General features: G+C 41.5%; 1 protein-coding gene across 1 annotated transcript in view; it reads right to left on the bottom strand.

Annotated features, from left to right (window-relative positions):
• LOC128664484 (GRIP1-associated protein 1-like) overlaps window positions 1–23,634 on the bottom strand; it is a 75,146-nt gene that overhangs the window by 10,024 nt on the left and 41,488 nt on the right. The window contains exon 6 of the mRNA XM_053719308.1: window positions 11,456–11,535. Coding sequence (XP_053575283.1) covers window positions 11,456–11,535 — 80 coding nt within the window. The remainder of the gene's footprint in view (window positions 1–11,455; window positions 11,536–23,634) is intronic.

Below are 23,634 nucleotides of genomic sequence, written 5' to 3'. Positions count from 1 at the left end.
TTCCCAGGGCATGAATGGAAAAGGCCTTTAACATGAGGTTAGGGCATTATGAATACCTTGTAATGCCTTTTGGGCTATGTAATGCCCCTGCAGTCTTTCAAGCATTTGTCAACGATGTCTTCCGTGACCTATTCAATCACACTGTCATCGTCTACCTGGATGATATCCTTATTTTCTCCTTCACCCTTGAGGAGCATCATGAACATGTGAGACAGGTACTTCTTCGCCTCAGACACAATTCTCTGGTAGCCAAACTGGAGAATTGTGAGTTTGATCAAGTTCAGATCCAGTTCCTTGGCTATGTCATCTCAAAGGAAGGTTTTGTCATGGATCCTTCTAAGCTCACCACAGTTCTGGAATGGCCTCAACCCACTTCATTAAAGCAACTACAGAGATTCTTGTGGTTCTCCAATTATTACCGCAGGTTTATAAAAAACTTTTCCCAAATAGTTGCTCCACTCACTGAGTTGACTAAATGGAACAATGACTGCAAAAACTGGCCTCCTGAAGCCATGGATACCTTCTCTCATCTGAAAAAGGCGTTTTGTTCTGCTCCTGTGCTCCGCCATCCTGATCCTGACCTGCAGTTCACTTTAGAGGTTGACGCCTCCGAGATTGGAGCTGGAGCAGTCTTAACCCAAAGGGATCCTTCAACCTCCAAGTTGCACCCTGTAGCCTTTTTCTCCAAACGCTTTACTCCAGCAGAGAGGAATTACGATGTGGGTATTCGTGAACTCTTAGTCATTAAGATGGCTTTGACTGAATGGCGTCATTGGCTAGAGGGTACTGCTAACCCCATTAAAATTCTCACTAACCACAAGAATCTGACGTACCTAGAGACTGCTCATCTTCTCAATCCTCGATAGGCCAGATGGGCCTTGTTGTTTTCCTGTTTTAACTTTGTGGTCTCTTATCTTCCTGGGACCAAAAATAAAAAGGCTGATGCCCTTTCCCATCAGTTTCCTTAGTCTAGTAATTCCTCTGAAGCTCCTATTGAACACATCATACCCCCTCCTGTGTGGTTGCTCAACTTAACACCTCCCTTCTAGAGAGACTGCAACGTGCCCAGTCTAGAAAGCCTCCTGAAGCCCTGATTGGCTCCCAATATCTTCTTTGTACCTCTGAACCTACGCACCCCTGCGCTATCCTGGGCTCATGATAGTAAAGTTTCAGGACATCCTGGTTTGACAAGAACTTTTAAGCTTCTTTCCCAACATGTATGGTGGCCTACCATGAAGTCTGACACTCAGGACTATGTGAAAGCCTGCACAACTTGTGCTGCCAATAAGACTCCCCGATCCTTGCCTCCTGGCTTACTCCAACCGATGTCCATTCCCAAACAACTTTGGACGCACATAACAATGGATTTCATTGTAGACCTCCCTCCTTTTTACCATTATACGGTTATCTGGGTTGTGGTGGATCAATTTTCCAGATTAGCTCATTTTGTACCCTTAAAGAAACTGCCATCTGCCCAAGAATTATCATCTCTTTTTCTGTTACATGTGGTATGACTACATGGCATTCCTGTGAATATTGTTTCCGACAGAAGTCCACAATTCATCTCTACTTTTTGGAAAGTCTTTTGCAAATTGATTGGAACCACTGTTTCCTTGTCTTCTGGCTACCATCCTCAGACTAATGGGTTGACTGAGAGAGTGAATCAAGATCTCGAAGCCTATCTCAGAACTTTTGTTAATACTCTCCATACTAACTGGTCTGAATTGTTACCCCTGGCTGAGCTGGCAAAGAACACTCATTGGCACTCTTCTCTACGATGTTCTCCATTTCAAGCAGCAGCAGGTTACCAACCTCGTGTCTTTCCTCTTTTTGCTCAGTCCACAGGGGTTCCTGCTGCAGACCAACACATTACTAACCTCACTACTCATTGGCAACGTATTCGCTCTCAGTTACGTTCAGCTGTCTCCAGATACAAGAGGTTTGCTGATCATCTACCGAACAGGCACGAAGAGAAGCTCTATGGTGAACGTGTTTGGGTCTCTACGTCAACCCAGTCACAAATTAGGGCCTAGGTTTATTGGCCCTTACAAGGTCCTTAAAAGACGGTCTCCTGTTGCCTACAGAGTGGCCTTGCTCAGAAACCTGTGCATACACCCAGTCTTCCACATCTCACTACTCAAGCCCTACATCAGGAACAGATATACTCAGCTTTGACCTCCTCCTCCTCCGTTCCTGATCCATGGTGACCCTGAGTATGAGGTTGCTAAGATCCTGGACTCCAGATACAGGCTGAGGCAACTACAGTTCCTTGTGCATTAGAAGGGTTACTGTGTGGCAGATTGTTCCTGGGTTCCTGCCCGTGATGTACATGCTCCATCTTTGGTCTCCAGATTCCATGCTACTCATCTTGTTAAACCGACTATTGTTCCCAGAGGGAACCCTTGAAGGGGGGGGGGCTATGTCACACCGTGCCGCTCTGGTTGTTGCCAGGGACGCAGCAGTTGTTGCACTGGCTGTTGCCAGGGATGCAGCGGTTCCTGTGAGCATGCGGCGATGACGTTATCACTGCACGTCTCTCCCCTTTTGAAGCCGGTCCAGATCTCCTGTGGTGCAAATACTGCGCCTATGTAAGTCTGTCACCTACTATCTTCACTGCCCAAGTATAGGAGTTTCTTAGTGTGCTCCTGGGTGTTGTATTGCTTTATGCTGGACTGTTATTGTGATGAGAGCAGGATGTGATGTCACTAGCATGTGGGCGGGGCTTAGGTCCGGTGTCTGTGTCGCAGTTAGTTTAGTACAATCAACCTGTCTGGATGTGTATTGCTATGCTCTGTAATAAAATAGAGTTGTACCATCATTGCTGTGTCCTGCATATGTCCTGCATCTCATGACATGGTGTCAGAAGTTCTGGACTGCGCTTCTGTTCCTGATCGATTGCAATGTCAAAGTTTACCCCACCTGAGCCTTTTGACTTTTCTCAGCCTGCAGCTTGGCCCACATGGCGTCAGCGGTTTCAGCGCTTCAGGATTGCATCCAAACTGAACAAGGAGAGTGGTGAAGTACAAGTTAATTCTCTTTTATACTCCATGGGGAAAGATGTAGAGCCAGTGTTCAATGCTTTTACTTTTCAAGAAGGGGAAGAAGTTAACTTTGATATAGTTATGGATAAACTCAGTGCCCACTTTGTGCCCAAAAGAAATGTGATTCATGAGAGAGCTTGTTTTCACAAACGTAATCAGCGTGTGGGAGAATCTGTGGAGTCATTTGTGCGCAGCCTGTATGAATTAGCTGAATTCTGTGAGTTTGGTGTTGCTAAAGAAGAGCAAATCAGAGACAGAATAGTTATTGGAATTGCAGATGCTGAAGTCTCCCTGAAGCTGCAGTTAGAGCCTGATTTAACGTTAGAAGGGGCTATTAGGATGGCCCGCCAGAGTGAACTGGTGAAAAAGCAAAGTGCTGATCTGAGGTCTGAGAGTATTGTGGATGAAGTGCAACAGTCTAGAAAAATTACTAGTGAAAGGCACAGTGTGAGCGGTAGATCAAAAGTACTGGAAAGGCCTAGAAGTGGATGGGCGCAACATGGCCGATGCACACGGTGCTACCGGGCGCATGATCAGAGTGCCATATGCCCGGCCAGAGATAAAAGATGCAGAAAATGTAACAGAATAGGCCATTTTGAAGTGGTGTGTAAAACTGAATACATTAAGGAGATGCAGGTGGACAGTGACCAGGAGGGTCAGGAAGTGTCTTTTGTGGGGTCTGTTGTGGAACGGACAAGCTCAGAGGAAGATTGGAAAGTTACTTTTACTGTAATGGGAGCCAATGTTGATTTTAAGATTGACACAGGAGCTGATATCACTGTAATGTCTTTTGCTGAATTTATGAAACTGCCTCGACAGCCCCAGCTGGCGAAGGTTACGACAAACGTCCATAGTCCTGGTGGCCGCATTGATTGTGTGGGGAAATTTCTCGCCAGCTGTGAGTACAAACAAAAAAAGTTCACCATGTGGGTGCATGTGATCCGAGGTCAGTGTGTTAACAGTTTATTGAGCAGAAAAGCAGCCTGTGATTTGGGCCTCGTGGCCAGAGTGAATGAGGTCTCTGAAGATATGTTTGGCGAGTTGGGCCTACTGAACTGCAAACCTGTCCGTATAGCACTTAAAAGTGATGCAGTCCCATACAGTATTTCTACTCCTCGTAGAATTCCGTTCCCGCTCATGCCTCAAGTGGAGAAAGAGCTCATGCGCATGAAGTCTATGGGGGTTATTGAAGAGGTTGTTGAAGCAACTGATTGGTGTGCCCCCATTGTTCCAGTTGCAAAGAAAAATGGGAAGGTGCGCATCTGTGTGGACCTGAAAAGGTTGAATGAGGCAGTGAAGAGGGAGAGATTTGTGCTGCCGACGTTGGAAGATATAGCCCCGAAGTTGGCTGGGGCGAAGTTCTTTTCCACATTAGACGCTTCTAGCGGCTTTTGGCAGATCCCCCTGGATCCAAAGTGCCGCAAACTGACTACCTTTATCACTCCGGTAGGTCGGTTCTGCTTCTGCAGACTTCCCTTTGGGATATCCTCCGCTCCTGAGATCTTTCAAAGGGAAATGAGTTCTCTCCTGAGTGGCCACGTGGGCACAGCAGTCGTCATGGACGACATTCTAGTGTATGGGTCTACAGTGGAGGAGCATGATCAGCGTTTGAGTTGTGTGCTGCAGGCTATCAAAGAGTCTGGGCTGAAGCTGAATAAAGAAAAATGTCATTTTAGGAAAACTGAATTATGCTACTTTGGGCATATCATCAACGGGGATGGCATCAAGCCGGACCCCGAGAAAATTCAGGCTATCGAACAGATGAAAAGCCCTTCTGATGTACATGAGCTGAGACAGATATTGGGCCTTGTAAATTACGTGGGCAAGTTTCTTCCAGATTTATCTACAGTTTTGCACCCTATCACAGAGTTGCTTAAGAAAGATGTTGCCTGGGTCTGGGGACCCTCACAAGAAAAAGCGTTCCTGCATGCTAAGTCCCTGCTGGGGTCTGCCCCAGTGCTGGGGTTCTACGACCCTTCAAAAAAGACTGTGGTTAGTGCTGATGCAAGCAGTTATGGGTTGGGGGCTGCACTCCTGCAGCTGAATGACAACAAACTACAGCCCATCGCCTACTGTTCCCGCACACTGACGGCTGCGGAGTCAAAATACGCTCAAATTGAGAAAGAGTGCCTGGCTGCAGTTTGGGCTTGTGAGCGCTTTCAGCGTTATCTAGTGGGTTTGGAGAAATTTAGTCTGGAAACTGACCACAAACCGCTAGTCCCTCTTATCAATTCTTATGACATCGACAAAACACCCTTGAGATGCCAGAGACTTTTAATGAGACTGCTCAGGTTCAATGTTCAGGCAGTGCATGTGCCGGGGAAGCAGCTGGTTGTGGCAGATACACTGTCCAGGCTCCCGCTGGCTGCTGCTGAAGAATCCTCCACAGAGTCGGATGTAAAAGTGTATGTTGATTCAGTTCTGGCCTCTAAGTCCATTTCTTCAAGGAAACTGGAAGAGATAAAGAAAGAGACATATTTGGACACAGATCTGCAAGAAGTTATAAGGTACATAAGAGATGGCTGGCCCGAGAGCCGGGCAGCCTGGATGTCTTTAAATGCTTACCAGCCAGAGAGGTCGCAGCTCACGGAGCTGGAGGGGTTGGTGCTGTTCCAAGACCGTATTGTAATTCCTGTCAGCATGAGGAAGGAGATGTTAAACAGGATTCACGATGGCCACTTAGGCATTACAAAGTGCAGAGAAAGAGCAGCTACAGCTGTGTGGTGGCCTGGGATCAGCTCCGACATTGCAAATCACGTGTCTAAATGTGCCTTTTGCCGGGAACGCCGGCCTACTCAGAGAAGGGAGCCCTTAATGTCTACTCCGCTGCCTGCGGGGCCGTGGCAGAAAATAGCTGCTGATTTGTGCGAACTGCACGGGAAAAAGTTTCTTGTTGTTATCGACTACTATTCCAGGTATTTGGAAATAGCACCCCTGAATGATATCACAAGTCAGGCCGTTATCATTCGCCTGAAGAGCTTGTTCGCCCGCTGGGGCATTCCAATGGAGCTGGTGAGTGATAATGGCATGCAGTTCGCTTCTACAGAGTTCAGTGCTTTCAGCAGGGAATATGATTTTGTACATTCCACGTCAAGTCCACATTATCCGCAGGCCAACGGAATGGCTGAAAGGGCAGTTCAAACAACAAAATTCATTCTAAAGCAATCTGAACCGTACCTAGCCCTCTTGTCATACAGGGCGACGCCCATTCAAGCCACCGGGTTTAGCCCGGCACAGCTGATGCTAGGACGCCAGATTCGCACCACTTTACCCTCAGTGGGTGTCTTCAAGCCGCCTGGCCCTGTTCCTCGGGACGAAGTCCTTAGGAGGGATGAAGAGGCCAAAAAGGGTTATCGTTTCTTCTACGACAGGAGACATTCTGTCAGGCCTTTACAGGAACTGAAAGCGGGCCAAAGTGTCAGAATTAAACTGGATGATGAGAAGAAATGGAAGACGCCTGCTACGGTAGTGGGCCGCTCTCCAGAACCAAGGTCTTACACAGTCCTTACAGAGGGAGGGACGGTTACACGCCGTAACCGAAGACATCTTCAGCCTGTACCTGAGAGTCTGGAACCGGATACCTCAGTACCACCGCCGGTGGGATCCCCTGTTCTAAGAGAGGTGCCTTCCCCTCAGCAAGATCATAGCGGGGATATATCTTTGCCTCCAGCAGACTCTTGTTCACCATCTTCTGTATCAGAGGACAGTTCATGCAAAGTTACATCAAGCGGAAGAGTGGTGAAACTTCCGGCCCGATACAGGGACTGACTTTAGCTAGAACAGTGACCGGAAGTATGGGCAGAATAATCCCATGGTCACTGTGGACTAGGGTAGTCTACCCCGATGTCCAAGTCAGGATGTAATTTATTTGTTCATGTTTTCTAATCTATCTGTTTTTATAATGTTCAAAAACAAAATGTTGTTGTATACCCTGTTGGTGTACCTTGGTATTTAATATATGCGAATGTATGCTTTGCCTTTGAAAAAGGGGAAGATGTGATGAGAGCAGGATGTGATGTCACTAGCATGTGGGCGGGGCTTAGGTCCGGTGTCTGTGTCGCAGTTAGTTTAGTACAATCAACCTGTCTGGATGTGTATTGCTATGCTCTGTAATAAAATAGAGTTGTACCATCATTGCTGTGTCCTGCATATGTCCTGCATCTCATGACAGTTATATTGTTGCTGAACTCTGCTTGTCTGAACACTCTGCCTGCTTAACCCCTGAACTGCTGGATTGCTATACTGTTGCTGAACTCTGCTTGTCTGACCACTCTGCCTGCTTAACCTCTGAACTGCTGGATTGCTATACTGTTGCTAAACTCTGCCAGTCTGACCACTCTGTCTTCTTAACCGCTGAACTGTTGGATTGCTATACCGTTACTGAACTCTGCCTGTATGGTCCTTCTATTGGTTTACCCCTGAACTGTTATACTGCTGGATTTCCTTTTGTTGCTGACTCCTGCCTGTTCCTGGTTCTTCTATTGGTTTACCCCTGAACTGCTATACTGCTGGATTGTCTTCCTGTTGCCGCCAAGGACTACCCTGCCTACTGTGAGTACTGCTTACCTCATTTTACAAACTCTCTCTGCTCTGGGATATTTCCTATCATTCCACTTGACGCTGGGATATGAAGACTTCTGGCCACACACACACATACATACATACTGTATATACACATATATAGTATATGTCTGCGCACACTTCACTTTTTTGCCCTCTCTCTGAAAAATTTCTGCAGACTCCCATGGCTTACCAAAGAAAAATTTAGTTTTTTTTTTGTTCCACTAATTGTATGTATGGGCTAATGCACTTTAAACTCCCATATTTCCATAAATTCATTTTCTCAAAATGGCATATATTTGGGTTTGTAGTATTCACATTGATGTCATGATTTACCAATTTTCCCTGTGTTTAGAAAAATGTAACTCATGGTAGAAGTTGTAATTTATCTGTCCATAGCAATAATAAGAAACTAATCTATCAGAATTTCCATAAAAAGTGAACCAAATGGATTTTCCTGAGGTTTTCAAACTCAACTCATTTAAATCGTTTTAAAACCCCACAACATCTAGGGCAAGATTATATGTGATGCACAATTTAGCGCTTTTGCTCGTGCGCAAACACGGCCAGAGGTAAACTTTTAACGCATGTGGGTTAGCAAGCATTTTACAAGTTGAAAGTAAAATTTTACAATTTGAAATTATTTACAGTACATACACACTAAAACACATTATTAAATAAATATTTAGGGCCAGATTACAAGTGGAGTGCTAAATATTGATTTCGGGAAAGCATAGGAGCCTCATTCTCACACGCAGAGAAGGGGGTAAGTAGCACAGTGATGGCAGCAAATATTAATATGTATATGCTTATATACATATATAATTTATGTGATAATATGTTTATATACACGTACATGTATAAGCATATACATATATATTTACTAGGAACACACAGTTCCCATAGACCGCACTTTTCAGTGCTGTTTTTTTTCTATTACTCCACTTCCTCCAACTTTAAAACCCAAAAACTGCCTAGCGCAGTTATTTTTTATTTTTAAAAAAAGCTACAACATTTTTTAAAATAAAAAACTATAATACCCTCTATTTAGAGGGCATTTGCGGCACTTTTAGAGATCGAATCTCTGGTTAATTTTCTTAGCATTAATTGCTACCGCGAGCTTGAGTTAGCAATAACCAGCCACTTCTAATGGCTGGTTATTTATTGCAAACAAATAAATATATACAATATGGATTGTTACTCTACTTTGATGTCAGAACCGCTGCCTTCCCACAGTCTCTCCTGAAGCCTGTTGAATCGATAGGTTTTACAAAAGAAGACGCAGGTTCACCATGGATTCCCGACTGTCCACTGAGATATGGTCCAAAACCCTTTTAGACATTCATCTGGAGATTTACAATCCTAATTTTGATTAAGAAGATTGCGCTGAAATGGTGTATGTAACATTTCAGCGCAATCTTCTTAATCAAAATTAGGATTGCAAATCTCCAGATGAATGTCTGAAAGGGTTTTGGACCATATCTCAGTAAACAGTCGGGAATCAATGGTGAACCAGCGCCTGGTTATTTATCGCGCCTGCAAACGTGCAAATTTGACAATTTGCGTGAGTGCGATAAATTAGCGCTCCACTTGTAATATAGCCCTTAATGTTTAAAGGTATTTGAGTGGAAAGGGCTCCAATATGTATGTATACATGTACAGTATATAGAGAAGTTCAATTTTAGACCTGTACCCATCAATGTCGTTAAGAAACACCTTAATAATCTAAAAATGAAAAAACAGTCTGGACCTGATCAAATCCCAGCAATGCTGTTGAAGCTCAGTGCGCCGGCAATTGCTAAACCTGTCACAACCCTAATTAACGAATCCTTAGTGTCTGGTTACATACCCAAACTTTGGAAGACTGCAAAAGTAGTGCCTATCCATAAATGTGTTGAGTTAACCTTGGTTACTAACTATTGCCCAATATCATTGCTCCCAGTATTGTCAAAAATCATCCATATACAACTATGTGAGTATTACCAACAATCTAACTATCTGACCCCTGTTCAATCAGGTTTTTGCCTGAATCACTCCACTACAACTGCCCTCCTAAAAGTTTGCAACAACATCCAAACTGGCATGGAACAAGGAGACCTAACTGGAGCAATTTTCTTTGATTTTGCAAAGGCCTTTGATACAGTAGACCACGACATACTACTGCTCAAACTAAAAAACTCAGGTATTGGTGATCGTCCGCAAACCTGGTTTCGATCATATGTATCGGATCGATCACAGTATGTCTCCATTTCTGACAGCAACTCCATCCCTCTCCCAGTCCCATGTGGTGTTCCCCAAGGTTCCATTCTCGGCCCCCTACTATTCACATTATTCATAAATGATCTGCCAAATGTCTGCAAATCCTCAACTTTACACATATACTCAGATGACACAGTAATCTATGCAAACAAATCCGATCTGCCGCAGCTTGAGGCAGTGCTCCAAGACCAGTTCACAGAGGTAGAAAAGTGGATCTCTAAAAACAAACTCTTCCTAAACACTGACAAAACTGTCACAATGATCTTTGGAACGGGAGCAAAATTACACAAACTACAAAATTTGCATCTACGCATCAAAACAAAATCAAATTGCACACTGACAGCAGTCAACTCTTTCAAATACTTGGGTATGTTGTTAGACCCCAATCTACATTTTGGCCTCCACATAGACACATCTAAACTCTATCCAAAACTAGGTGCCCTGTACAGAAACAAATCTTGCCTCAGCCCTACAGTAAAGGAAAAGATTGTACAGCAAATGCTGATGGCAATCATGGATTATGGAGATGTAGTATATGCACCTGCACCGCAAACTCACCTTAATAAACTTAATACACTGTATAACTCGTTCTGCCGCTTTGTGCTACAATGTAACTACAGGACCCGCCATTGTGACATGCTAAAAGAACTAAACTGGCTGTCGCTGAAATACAGACGCACTCTCCATCTTTCCAGCCTTGTGTTTAAGAGCTTTTCTGGGAAGCTCCCACCCTACCTGAGCAGAATGCTCTCCCCGGCTGTTCCCACCTCCCATAACCTCCAATCCAGTACCAGCACATTATTTAGTCTGCCTCCATACAAAAAGAAAGCAGCTCGGTCCTCCTTTTCCTACAGAGCACCACAATTATGGAACAACCTCCCGCACACTTTAAAACCTTCCCCGAGCCTAAAATCCTTTAAGAGATCCCTCTATACATATCTCAAAACAGAATGCACCTGTCATTGTTGATTATATATTTCCTACCTGTTCTATGTTAAATTTTGCATATATTATGTATTAATATTGTTTTTTTATTTTATTGTACCCTATTGTATCAACCCAGGACATACTTGAAAACGAGAGAAATCTCAATGTATCCTTCCTGGTAAAATATTTTATAAATACATAAATACATATCAATACATAAATACACATGTACACACACACATATATATATATATATATATATATATATATATATATATATATATACATATACAGACATACACATATTTAGACATGTATGTATATATACATTATAGCCCTCTGCAGTCAAACACTTTGTCATATACCATATACCTTTGAACCATTATAATTTTTTTAAATAATATTTATATATTTATATGTATAATTTTTATTAGATAGTGTATATATGAGTGTATATGTAATTTTTAAATTAATTTATGTTGTATAGTGCAACTTTCATTTTTCCCCTAACCCTTTATGCCTGGTCTTTTGTGCAGTGCCACCCCCTGATCTCAGGTGACTCAGCTGCTTGTCTGAGTACAATGAACATGTAAGACAAGCTGGCATTTCTGATAATAAATGCATATTGGTAAAAGACAAGTGTGCTTTGAATGTATAGTCTGACTAACCTGTTTAATGATGTTCTAAGTTCAAACAGTTCTTCAGTGTCTGCCCCCAACATCTCACAGTCTTGCAGAAGCGCATTGTTCTGTAAAACACAGACCAATTAGTAAGTAAATAAGGAAAGCACAATTAGCTAAAGGTAAGAACCTATGGCTATATGTAGAAGGGTATATTGAGATAAATAAGGTTGTTAAAAATGGCTAATATAAACCAGGTCAAAAAGTTATTTTATAGATCTTACAGGGTCAAGCATAAAAGATGAAAACCATCAGTAGCATCCAAACATCCTCCTCATCTTGAATAGGGAAAGATGGGAGAAATCTTATGAGTTATATCACTGCTCACAGTGTGTTAAACAGGTAGAGCTTTCACATCTTCCCATTCTAATCATAAAGGTCCTACTTAATAATATATGTTATAGATAGTGACTATATATGACCTAGTGTGTGCTGAATTAAGAGTCTATACAATGCCTCCAAATATTTCTTGAGAACTGTGTATCTTATCAAGGTGAGTGTATTGATATTATTTATGTTAAGGAGAGACAATTGCACTAGAACTTAGGGCTTAGTAAAGTAAACTGATGATTTTTCTCCATGCCAGCAAGTGTTTGTGAATTGGGCCCTAAGTGAGGTTAGACTTTCATATACAGTAAGATAAAATAAATGATAAATGATTATTTTGTCTATTTGTTAAGAAACCTGGTTGAACGTGTAAAATGATGATAAAACTAGAGAAATAGTAGTTAACCTCACACATTGTTAGTAACTGTAACTGGATATTTAAGCATTATATATGTCCTGTCAGTGCTTATGCAGTAAAAAAGCCAAGGAGGTACAGGAAGTTGTGTATCTTGAAGACGGATGTAGGGTGATAGGCAACCCCATTCATTACCGTATCAACCACAATCCTCAGAGGCGCCAGCTATGTAATTTACAATATAGCACCTATTCTACATATTTAGTGCAAAGTACAGGTGGAAAACTAGATTTAAAAGAAAAAAAAATGAACGCTTACCTGATAAATTAATTTCTTTCAAAGTGGTGAGAGACCACAAGTTCATTACCTCTGGGATTCAACAGCTGGTCACTAGGAGGAGGCAAAGATACCAAAAAGAGTATTCTATACCTCCCACCTCATTGATAAGCCAGTCTTACATAAAGCCAAGCCAGGAGAATTAGAAATGTAGAAAAGGACAGAACAAGGAAATGAGGTGCAAAACTAGAACTGTGGCCAGAATAAAATCACAATAAAAATAAATAAGGCATGTTTTGTGGACTCTCGCCACGTCAAAATAAATTAATTTACTAGGTAAGCATAGATTATGTTTTCTTTCGTAAGTCCATACATTCATTACTTATGGGAAACTAAAACCCAAGCTGTGAAGTCCACAAGTAATGAGGGCAGAATAAAAATGTTTTGGAAAAGGTAGGCACCTAATTTTCAGACTCTGCTGCCTGGAAGACATCTGAATGAAGTGACCATGAGACTCTTCCTTCAAGAGGGGCCATCTCTGGAGAGCCTTAAAGATTTCACAGAGCTCTAACACATTTATTGGTAACCTGGCCTTCCGAGGTAACCAAACTCCCTGTGCTCTCCAGGACCCCCATACTGCGCCCAAACCTGAGTAGACCTGCGCCTGTAATTATTATTGTCCAGTATGGATGAAGAAAGGAAGCCCCCAAAGAAATAGATTGGTAATTTATCCACCACAAAACAAAAAAAAAACTTGTTATAGGATTCAATAGAATCCTTTGAGAAAGCTGATTGTAATTCTTGCACCATTGACTCAACATGCATAGTTGAAGAGGTCCACAAATGGAATGGCATCTGATGCAGCAATCATCAGACCTAGCACTTCCATACAAAGAGTTACCATAGGATTGAGAGATGACTAAAGCTTCACACAAGTTGACTGTAACTATAATTTCCTGATTTATTAAGGAAAGTCTCATTGAAATTGAGTCTATGATCACTCCCAGAAGAGAAACCCTGGTCTGTGGAGACCGAGAGCTCTTTGGAACATTGATTCTCCAACTATGATGTTGAAGAAACAACAAAAGATTGTTGGTACGATAAATTGTTAAAAGTAAAGATGGAGCCACCAATATGCCCTGAGCTCTGATTACAGATAACATTTGCGAAAATTCTGGGAGCAGTAGCCAGACCAAGTGGTAGAGCTACAAACTGAAAATGTTTGTCCAGATAAGCAAATCTGAGAAATTGAAAAGGCTCTTTGCTTTGTGAATTGGTATATAAAGGTAAGTATCCTTCAAATCTAGGATAAAAGTGGGAGAAATGTTCTGATTCTTTGGAATATTGAACAGAAGACACCTTTCTCTGGGAGGCCTTGGCCTGTATCCTATTCTGTATCCCTGGGAAACAGTATTCAATACCAAGTGATCTTGAACAGATCAAGCCCAGACCTTCTGAAAATATATAATCTGACCCCTACCAGAAGAAGATCCGGATCGGGGGCCACACCTTCATTCTGACATAGTAGCCGTGGAGGGTTTATCCACTACTTAAACTTGTTCCAAATGGAAGAGGACTTCCAGGAAGTTCTGGAAGATTAATTCTTTTGTGAAGAACTGGATTTTTGGTTTGTAGACTAATGAAAGGAACGTAAATTATTTTAAATTGGATTTGTAAAACTAAACTGCTAAGATATATTTATATATTTGAAGTAAACAATGCATAAATGGAAATTGTTAGCAGAGATCTGAAAGAGGAATTTATAATTGGAAAAACCTCCAAATATAATAACCGCTGTATTACTATACAACTATTGGCATATTAGCAGAAACAAATAAGATTTTAATGCCTAGGACAGTATTGAATATATTCCCAAAAGTAGATTGTACTATGAATAAGCTGTGTAAGTATAATGCCCCAAGTGGAGAGATGAGAGATTGCAGGATTGAATATACATAGTGTTGCAGAGTAACAGGTGGATACTGATTGAAGTAGCTGCAGAGCCAATCTGAGGTTGCGAAGTATATACAGCAGTAATAAAGTTTAAACAAAAGGTTTAGTTACAGTCAGGAGATTTGTCGATAGAGAATTGCACATATACACCTAGATTACAAGTTTTGCGCTAAACAGGGTGCGACAATAACGCCAACATTTTTGGCATTATTGCACTCTCCATAGTGCTGCCATTACGAGTTACTGAAAAGTCTCCTTGTGCTGTGCGGTATGGTGCATACCGCACAAAAGCTAAGGGCTGAGTTTACATGTTCGTGCACGCTTTCCCCATAGACATCAATGGGGAGAGAGTGTTAGAAAAGAGAACTAACACCTGCGATTGAGGAATGGAGATCACCGTAACGCAACCCCATTGATGTCTATGGGGAAAAGAAAGTTACGTTTAAACCTAACACCCTAACATAAACCCCTAGTCTAAACATCCCTAATCCGCCTCTCCCTAACACTAAATATAATTATTAACCCCTATTCCGCCGCTTCCCGACATCGCCAACACTAATAAGTTATTAACCCCTAATCCGCCGCCCCGACATCGTCGACACCTAAATAAACCTATTAACCACTAAAACGCCGCCCCCTACATTGCAAAACACTATAATAAAGTTTTAACCCCTAAACCTCCAGCCCCCCAAATCGCAACTAATAAACTAAAGCTATTAACCCCTAAACCTCCAGCCCCCCACATTGTAACTACTAAACTGAACCTATTAACTCCTAAACTGCCAGCCCCCCAGATCGTAAAACACTAAATGAAACTATTAACCCCTAAACCTAACACCCACCTAACTTTAAATTAAAATTACAATATAACTATCTTAAAATAAATAAAAACTTACCTGTGAAATAAAAAAACTAAAACATAAATTATCCTAATAACTATGCTAATAAAATAAAAAAAACAATTAGCAATTAAAAAATCTAAATTACAAATTTAAAAAAACCTTACACTACGAATTTTTAAAAAAAATCTTAAATTACAAATTTTAAAAAAAACTAACACTACGAAAAATTTAAAAAAAATCTTAAATTACCAAAAATCAAAAACTCTAAGATTACAAAAAATAATAAACAAAATTATCAAAAATAAAAACAATTACTCCTAATCTAATAGCCCTAAAAAATAAAAAAGCCCCTCCAAAATAAAAACACCCCCTAACCTACAATAAACTACCAATAGCCCTTAAAAGTTAAACAGCTCTTTTAAGTTTAAAAAATTACTAAGTCCCCCCCCTAAAAGTAAACCCCCGACCCAACCAACCCCCCAAAATAGGGCATTCAGCTCTTTTACTGGGCATTCAGCTCTTTTACTGCCTTTAAAAGGGCATTTAGTTATTTTACAAGTGTCCAAAGCCCTAATCTAAAAAAAAAAAAAAACAGCCAAAATAATACACTAACCCCAGAAAATCTACTCATGGTTCCTGAAGTTCGGACATCCATCTTCATCCAGGCAGTAAGAAATCTTCATCCAGGCGGCGACACCTTCATCCATCTCGCAGACATCTTCTATCTTCATCCCGGCAAGGCGTAGTGGAGCTATCCTGAAGGGCGATGACATCCTGCGCGGAGCGTCCTCTTCATACGGTCACCGCCATACATTGAGGTTGAATGCAAGGTACCCATTTCAAAATGGCGTACCTTGCATTCCTATTGGCTGATTTGATTCTTCAAATTCAAATCAGCCAATAGGATGAGAGCTTCTAAAATCCTATTGGTTGTTCAAATCAGCCAAAAGGATGAGAGCTACTGAAATCCTATTGTCTGATTTGAATTGAATTTGAATTGTGCTGTTCAAATCAGCCAATAGTATTTCAGTAGCTCTCATTCTATTGGCTGATTTGAATTTGAAGAATCAAATCAGCCAATAGGAATGCAAGGTACGCCATGGGTGGGTTTTTTTTTAGTTTTTTTTTTTTTATAGGGCTATTAGATTAGGTGTAATTGTTTTTGATAATTTTGTTTATTATTTTTTGTAATCTTAAGAGTTTTTTATTTTTTCGTAATTTAGTCTCTATTATTTCTTGTAATTTTAGATTTTTTTAAATATTTTCGTAGTGTTAGGTTTTTAAATTTTTAATTTCGTTTTTTAATTGGTAGTTTTTTTTTATTTTATTAGAATAGTTGTTAGGTTAATTTATAGTTTAAATTTTTTTTTTTTTTATTTCACTGATAAGTTTTTTTTATATTGTAATTTTAATTTAAAGTTAGGGGGGTGTTAAGTTTGGGGGTTAATAGTTTAATTCAGTGTTTTGCGATGTGGGGGGGTGGCGGTTTAGGGATTAATAGGTTTAGTTTAGTAATTACGATGTGGGGGGCTGGAGGTTTAGGGGTTAATACTTTATTATAGTGTTGGCGATGTGGGGAGCCGGCGGTTTACGGTGTTATATGTTTATTTAGTTGTTGGCGATGTCGGGGAGCGGCAGATTAGGGGTTAATAACTTTTATTAGTGTCAGCGATGTCGGGGAGCGGCAGTTTAGGGGTTAATAGGTTTATATAGTGTTGGCGATGTCAGGGGCGGCGGATTAGGGGTTAATAGGTTTATTTAATAGTCGCAATGTGGGTGGGCAGCAGATTAGGGGTTAATAATTTTAATATAGTGTTTGCGATGTGGGAGGCCAGCGGTTTAGGGGTTAATAGGTAGTTTATGGGTGTACTTTGTAACAGTTTAGTTATGAGTTTTGTGAAACATTTTTGTTACACAAAATCCATAATAACTGCTGTCAGATGGAGGTATGAATCGTCTCGGTATAGGCTGTAACGCAAGCATTTTAGCCGGACCGCACAAGCTGTAATACAGGCGCTATGAAAATCCTGCACTCAAACGTAATTTTTTTGAGTGCGGAATGGACGTTGCGTTACAGGCTAAAATGCTTGCGGTATAGCTATACCGCCGCAACTCGTAATATGCGTTCCACGTGCAATGGCCAATTTTTCAGCGGTATAGCTGTACCGCAAAACTCGTAATCTAGCCAATATATAGTTACCACTCGAACAACTTAGCAAGGTGCAAAAGTAAGGAGGAAAAGGATTAAAGGGCCAGAGAGAATATGAGAGTTAAAGGGGCAGAGGAAAATATATCACAGAACCCTTCCTTTCCCCTTGGATTTCTTGTCCTGAGGGAGAAAAACCTTACGTCCAGTTAAGGTAGAAATAAAAGCATCTAGACCAGGGCCAGACAATATCTTACCCTGGAAAGAAAGATTCAAAAGCCTGGTCTGACCAAGATTTCAGCCACAATACTCTTCTGGTAAAGACAGCTAGAGCCATATTCTTAGCATTAATAATGTGACGGACACCGGCTTCCCTGACTGGGTAGCTCCGCCAGAAGTGTCCTTCCTATACCTGGAACATGCCGCTATGTAGCGGAGCAAAGTGATTATAGTGGAGCCCACCCAAATAACCAGACAGAACCAGTATTCGGGTGAAACAAAGAACAACTTTATTGTGGAAACACACTACTTTTATACACCAACTCATCTTGATAAGGAGTCTTATCAGACCCCCAGATCTCCCACCATTCCCGCCCCTTCAGGCAGGCTGGCACCCCCAATAGTGTTCATTGTCTTATAGAGTCCCAGTGGTAAAGAGGTGGCTATTCCGGGGTGATCCCAGAGGAGTAGTCCAAAAAGCGGCGTGATCCGTGGCTGGGGGCCGGAGCTAGGGTGATCAACCATACACCGGGAAGGCCAAGGGGAAGTAGGAGTTGTAGGGTGGTCCGAAACCCTCAGTTCCCAAGAGAGATCCCTTCCGGCAATCACCCCACCTCTTGCCCTTCCTAGGGAGTACCAATCCCCAAAAGAGTGGAGCTCTGGGGTGAAGGGCCCCTGGAGCAACCTGGTGTAAATGTCAGCGGGAATGCGGGGAGGTGCGGCCGGTTGGTAGTTCCAGGAGCCCAGCCAGCCGAAGAGAGGTTGGACGGTCAGAGGTCAGCTCTTCCGTGAGAAGGTACAGAACACAAAACAAATAAAAATAAGTTTCTGGGATATCGCAAATGGGGGCTAGGTAGTAGGGGGTGGGGGTTTAACCTTGGCAGCCTGGTATCCATGACAAATACCGATAATGTAAACAATTGCATTACAGATGAATGCATTAGCTGACAATCAAATCTAGGCAATGTTGACATTCCTCATTTTTAGAGACTAATAGCGGGTCTGAATTAAAGGCCCACTTACTGAAAAGCTTATCTATGGTAGGACTCTAATTTCCTATCCATAGGATCTTGGAAAGAAGTACTGACCTTCAAAGGAATTGTAGTGTGCTTCACAAAAGTAGAAATGAGTAAATCTACCATAGGGATGTTCTCCCAAAGTTCCAATTTAGAGGATGGTAAAGAAAACATCTTCTTAAATTTTGAAGCTGGATTGTAAGGAATACCAGGCTTAGTCTATTCCTTTGTAATTATTTCAGTAATGGCATCTTGGACAGCCTTAGGAGTAGGTTTAAAAATTAGATCTAACTGCTTAAAGGGACAGTCTAGTCCAAAATAAACTTTCATGATTCAGATTTTCTAATTTACTTTTATCACCAATTTTGCTTTGTTCTCTTGGTATGCTTAGTTGAAAGCTAAACCTAGGAGGTTTGTATGCTAATTTCTAAGCCCTTGAAGGCCGGCTCTTCTCTCAGGGCATTTTGACAATTTTTCACCACTAGATGGTGTTAGTTCATATGTGTCATATACAGTATCCCACAAAAGTGAGTACAGCCCTCACATTTTTGTAAATATTTTAGTATATATTTTCATGTGACAACACTGAAGAAATGACACTTTGCTATAATGTAAAGTAGTGAGTGTACAGCCTGTATAACAGTGTAAATTTGCTGTCCCCTCAAAATAACTCAACACACAGCCATTAATGTCTAAACCGTTGACAACAAAAGTGAGTACACCCCTAAGTGGAAATGCCCAAATTGGGCCCAAAGTGTCAATATTTTGTATGGCCACCATTATTTTCCAGCACTGCCTTAACCCTCTTGGGCATGGTGTTCAGAGTTTCACAGGTTGCCACTGGAGTCAACTTCCACTCCTCCATGACGACATCACAGAGCTGGTGGATGTTAGAGACCTTGCGCTCCCCGACATTCCGTTTGAGGATGCCCCACAGATGCTCAATAGGGTTTAGGTCTGGAGACATGCTTGGCCAGTCCATCACCTTTACCCTCAGCTTCTTTAGCAAGGCAGTGGTCGTCTTGGAGGTGTGTTTTGGGTCGTTATGTTGGAATACTGCTCTGCTTCTGTATGTCACAGTACATGTTGGCATTCATGGTTCCCTCAATGAACTGTAGCTCCCCATTGCCGGCAGCACTCATGCAGGCCCAGACCATGACACTCCCACCACCATGCTTGACTGTAGGCAAGATACACTTGTCTTTGTACTCCTCACATGGTTGCCGCCACACATGCTTGACACCATCTGAACCAAATAATTTTATCTTGGTCTCATCAGACCACAGGACATAGTTCCAGTAATCCTTGTCCTTAGTCTGCTTGTCTTCACAAAACTGTTTGTGGGCTTTCTTGTGCATCATCTTTAGAAGAGGCTTCCTTCTGGGACGACAGCCATGCAGACCAATTTGATGCAGTGTGCAGCGTATGGTCTGAGCACTGACAGGCTGACCCTCCACCCCTTCAACCTCTGCAGCAATGCTGGCAGCACTCATACGTCTATTTCCCAAAGACAACCTCTGAATAGGACGCTGAGCAAATGCACTCAACTTCTTTGATCAACCATGGCGAGTCCTGTTCTGAGTGGAACCTGTCCTTTGAAACCACTGTATGGTCTTGCCCATCGTCCTGCAGCTCAGTTTCAGGGTCTTTGCAATCTTCTTATAGCCTAGGCCATCTTTATGTAGAGCAACAATTCTTTTTTTTTAGATCCTAAGAGAGTTCTTTGCCATGAGGTGCCATGTTGAACTTCCAGTGACCAGTATAAGAGAGTGTGAGAGCAATAACACCAAATTTAACACACCTGCTCTCCATTCACACCTGAGATCTTGTAACACTAACGAGTCACATGACACTGGGAAGGGAAAATGGCTAATTGGGCCAATTTTGGACATTTCCACTTCAGGGTGTACTCACTTTTGTTTGCAACTGTTTAGACATTAATGGCTGTGTGTTGAGTTATTTTGAGGGGACAGCAAATTTACATTGTTATACAGGCTGTGCACTCACTACTTTACATTGTAGCAAAGTGTCATTTCTTCAGTGTTGTCACATTAAAAGATATAATAAAATATTTACAAAAATGTGAGGGGTGTGCTCACTTTTGTAGGATACTGTAGAAAACACTTTGCTCACGCACGTGGAGTTCAGGTGAGCCAGCTCTGATTGGCTAAAATGGATGTCTGTCAAAAGAACTGAAATAAGGGGGAAGTTTGCAGAGGCTTAGATACAAGGTAATCACAGAGGTAAAAAGTGTATTTATATAACTGTGTTGGTTGTGCAAAACTATGGAATGGGTAATAAAGGGATTATTTATCTTTTTGAACAATAAAAATTCAGGTGTAGACTCTCCCTTTAACAAATTTTCCTCAGCCAGTTTAGGATCTTGTACTCCTAACGTACATAACGCTTCCTTCAGTAGAGTACAAAGGTGTTCTAATTTAAATCTGAAAGAAGATTAATCAGATTCTTGTTCAGTGACAGACTCTTGCTCATCAGAATTATATTCCCCCTCAGAAGACAAATCTGAGGAGTCTGCCTCTAAATCCTTCAGGAGATCCTTAGATAACTTAGTCTTTAGAGAACCAGAATGGGAAGATAAATCCACAGTATGCCGATTGTCAGACTTAGACCTTTTGTGCTTACTTGGAGGAGGCATAGCCGCCAACATTTCAAACACTGAAGAGCGCACAAAATCTTTGAAACCTGGAGCAAAATCTGATGAACTACCTTCTAAAGAACAGACAGAGGGAGGACAGACTCATTTAGAGACAATCACAGCATCAGATTGATTGGCATGCATCAGGTGATCCATACAAGTTGTGCTAGGGGTACAACAGTAATAAATTTGCACATTACACATTTAAATGCAAAATCCGAGGATCTACCCACTAAAGGATCAAAGATAACATAATTGGGGAAAGTTCCAGTATACTCCATAGTACATAAATGTAATTTAGTAATACACCACCATGCATCTGAATTGAATACAGCACAATTTTTACTTAAAAAATATATGAGAATAACATGTAGAAGAAAATTGTTGGCCTTACAGTGCAATGACTAGTCAAAATATAAGTAAAAGATTGTAAAAAAAAGTATAGAAAAAATTTGACACTTAGTAGAAAAAAGTAACAAAACTCTTGGAATGGTTAGCAATGGTACCCCCTCAAACTAAAAGAATGAAAGCCCAGGAGTGCTGGAGATGAGTTGCGAACACAGCCGATCAACCCAGAGCAGTCATGCGCACCTTAATGGGGCGGGAGAATAGCGTGGGAAAACATTAACCTGAGCGCTGCCAACTAAGTCTCATTACTCACAAATTTGTATTGCAGAACAAAGCACGCTACCCCAACAGCCCAACTCAGTAGCATACTGGATATAGTAGCAGGAAAAAAACATTAACCTGAGCGCTAATTCTTAATGCTCAAAAAATTGTAAGACAGAAGGAAACTTGGTACCCTGAGTCAGTGGCGCAAATCAGTAGTGCGCCGGAGAGAATAGTTGCACACACTATGTGAGAGTACACAGATAGGAACGCGCTTGACGAGCGCTATAGCTGGATAAAATGTTTGAATAAAACTACAAAATCCCCAAAGTTATGACCCATACAAAAATACAATATGAGATACCCCAGCAGAGCCCAATTGATTGGAGCCTTATACATAATATATGAATAATCAAATTTAGTAACAAGTGCAGCGCTAATTTATCGTGTGCCAGCAAATAGACAAATTTGCCTGTTTGCAGGTGTGCGATAAATAACCAGCTATTACAAGATCTCTGGTTAATTTTATAATTTTGCCCCAAATGCTCCCAAAATACAATGGTGTGTATTTTATTAAATCATATAAATTGTAGCATTTTTATTTTTTAATAAAATAACTGTACCAGACAGTTTTTGGGGGTAAATTTGGCAGGTGTGGGGTGTTAGAAAAAAAACAGCACTGAAAAGTGCCTTTACATTGCCGTCATAACACATAAATAGAAGCATATACATATATATTTTTACAATTAGCTGCCATCGCTGTGCGACTTCCCCCCCCTTCGCTGCGCTACATTCTGATGACTGATGGCATGAAAACGAGGCTCCCATTGCAGCCTATGGAAGCGCGCTCTCGTGAACACAATGCTTCCAAGCAATGTGAACGTAAGGGCGCGTTCGCATTGCGGCTAACTTGTAATACCAATGCATATTTGCATGCACTGGTATTACTCAGTGGAGTGCACATATTGTTTTGTGAAAGCGATATTTTTGTAATCTAGCCCTAAATGTGGTGGTGCAAAATATCTATAAAATGTACTATGATGTACTTATGTAAACAACTGTACTGACTAATAGTCAGTGAGCTATGTGAGTGCAAAATGTGAGTAGTTACCTAAAACTGCACTCACTCTACTGAACTTAAACCCTGCAGACATGCCAACTAGAGAGCCCATCCTGTGCTGTGCACGCCACAGCAGAGGATAAATGAAAGGAGTATCTCAACGACCCAACAGGGGGAGGCTAAGGGAGCGGTCCCTGCGACTCCTGTGGCAGGCTTGTGACTAACTCCTACACCGGGAGTAATCGTATCACTATCTCATACTCCAATATCCCCTATGTTTTCCAGTAGCAGTTTTCTGAGGGGAAAAGGGGCCTCAAATCAGTTTGAGGACCCCTCTCAATGAAGAATCTGGAGCACCTCAATTCTTCACCTTCCTCCTGGGAGGCAAAGATTAGACTGGCTTATCAGTGAGGTGGGAGGGATAGAATACTTTGAGTTTTTGGGAAACTTTGTGTCTTCCTAGTGGCCAGGAGTTGAATCCCAGGGGTAATAAACTCATGGACTCTCACCACCTTATGAAAGAAATAAGGAATAATTCATGTTCACTTCCTACCCTCAAAAATGTGTGCAGTAAGTTTACAGCATTTTAAAGTTACCTCATTCACACAAAACAAAACCAGAAAATCTGAAGTTTGCTTCTACAATATGAAATGTTAGTTTAGCATATAATCTTACCAATTAATATATAATAAGTGAACAACCCCAATA

This window comes from Bombina bombina, chromosome 6 (assembly GCF_027579735.1).
Source record: "Bombina bombina isolate aBomBom1 chromosome 6, aBomBom1.pri, whole genome shotgun sequence".
In the NCBI taxonomy this organism is placed as follows: domain Eukaryota; kingdom Metazoa; phylum Chordata; class Amphibia; order Anura; family Bombinatoridae; genus Bombina; species Bombina bombina.
Note: the sequence above shows the minus strand (reverse complement) of the source record. Positions and strands in the feature narration are given on the sequence as shown.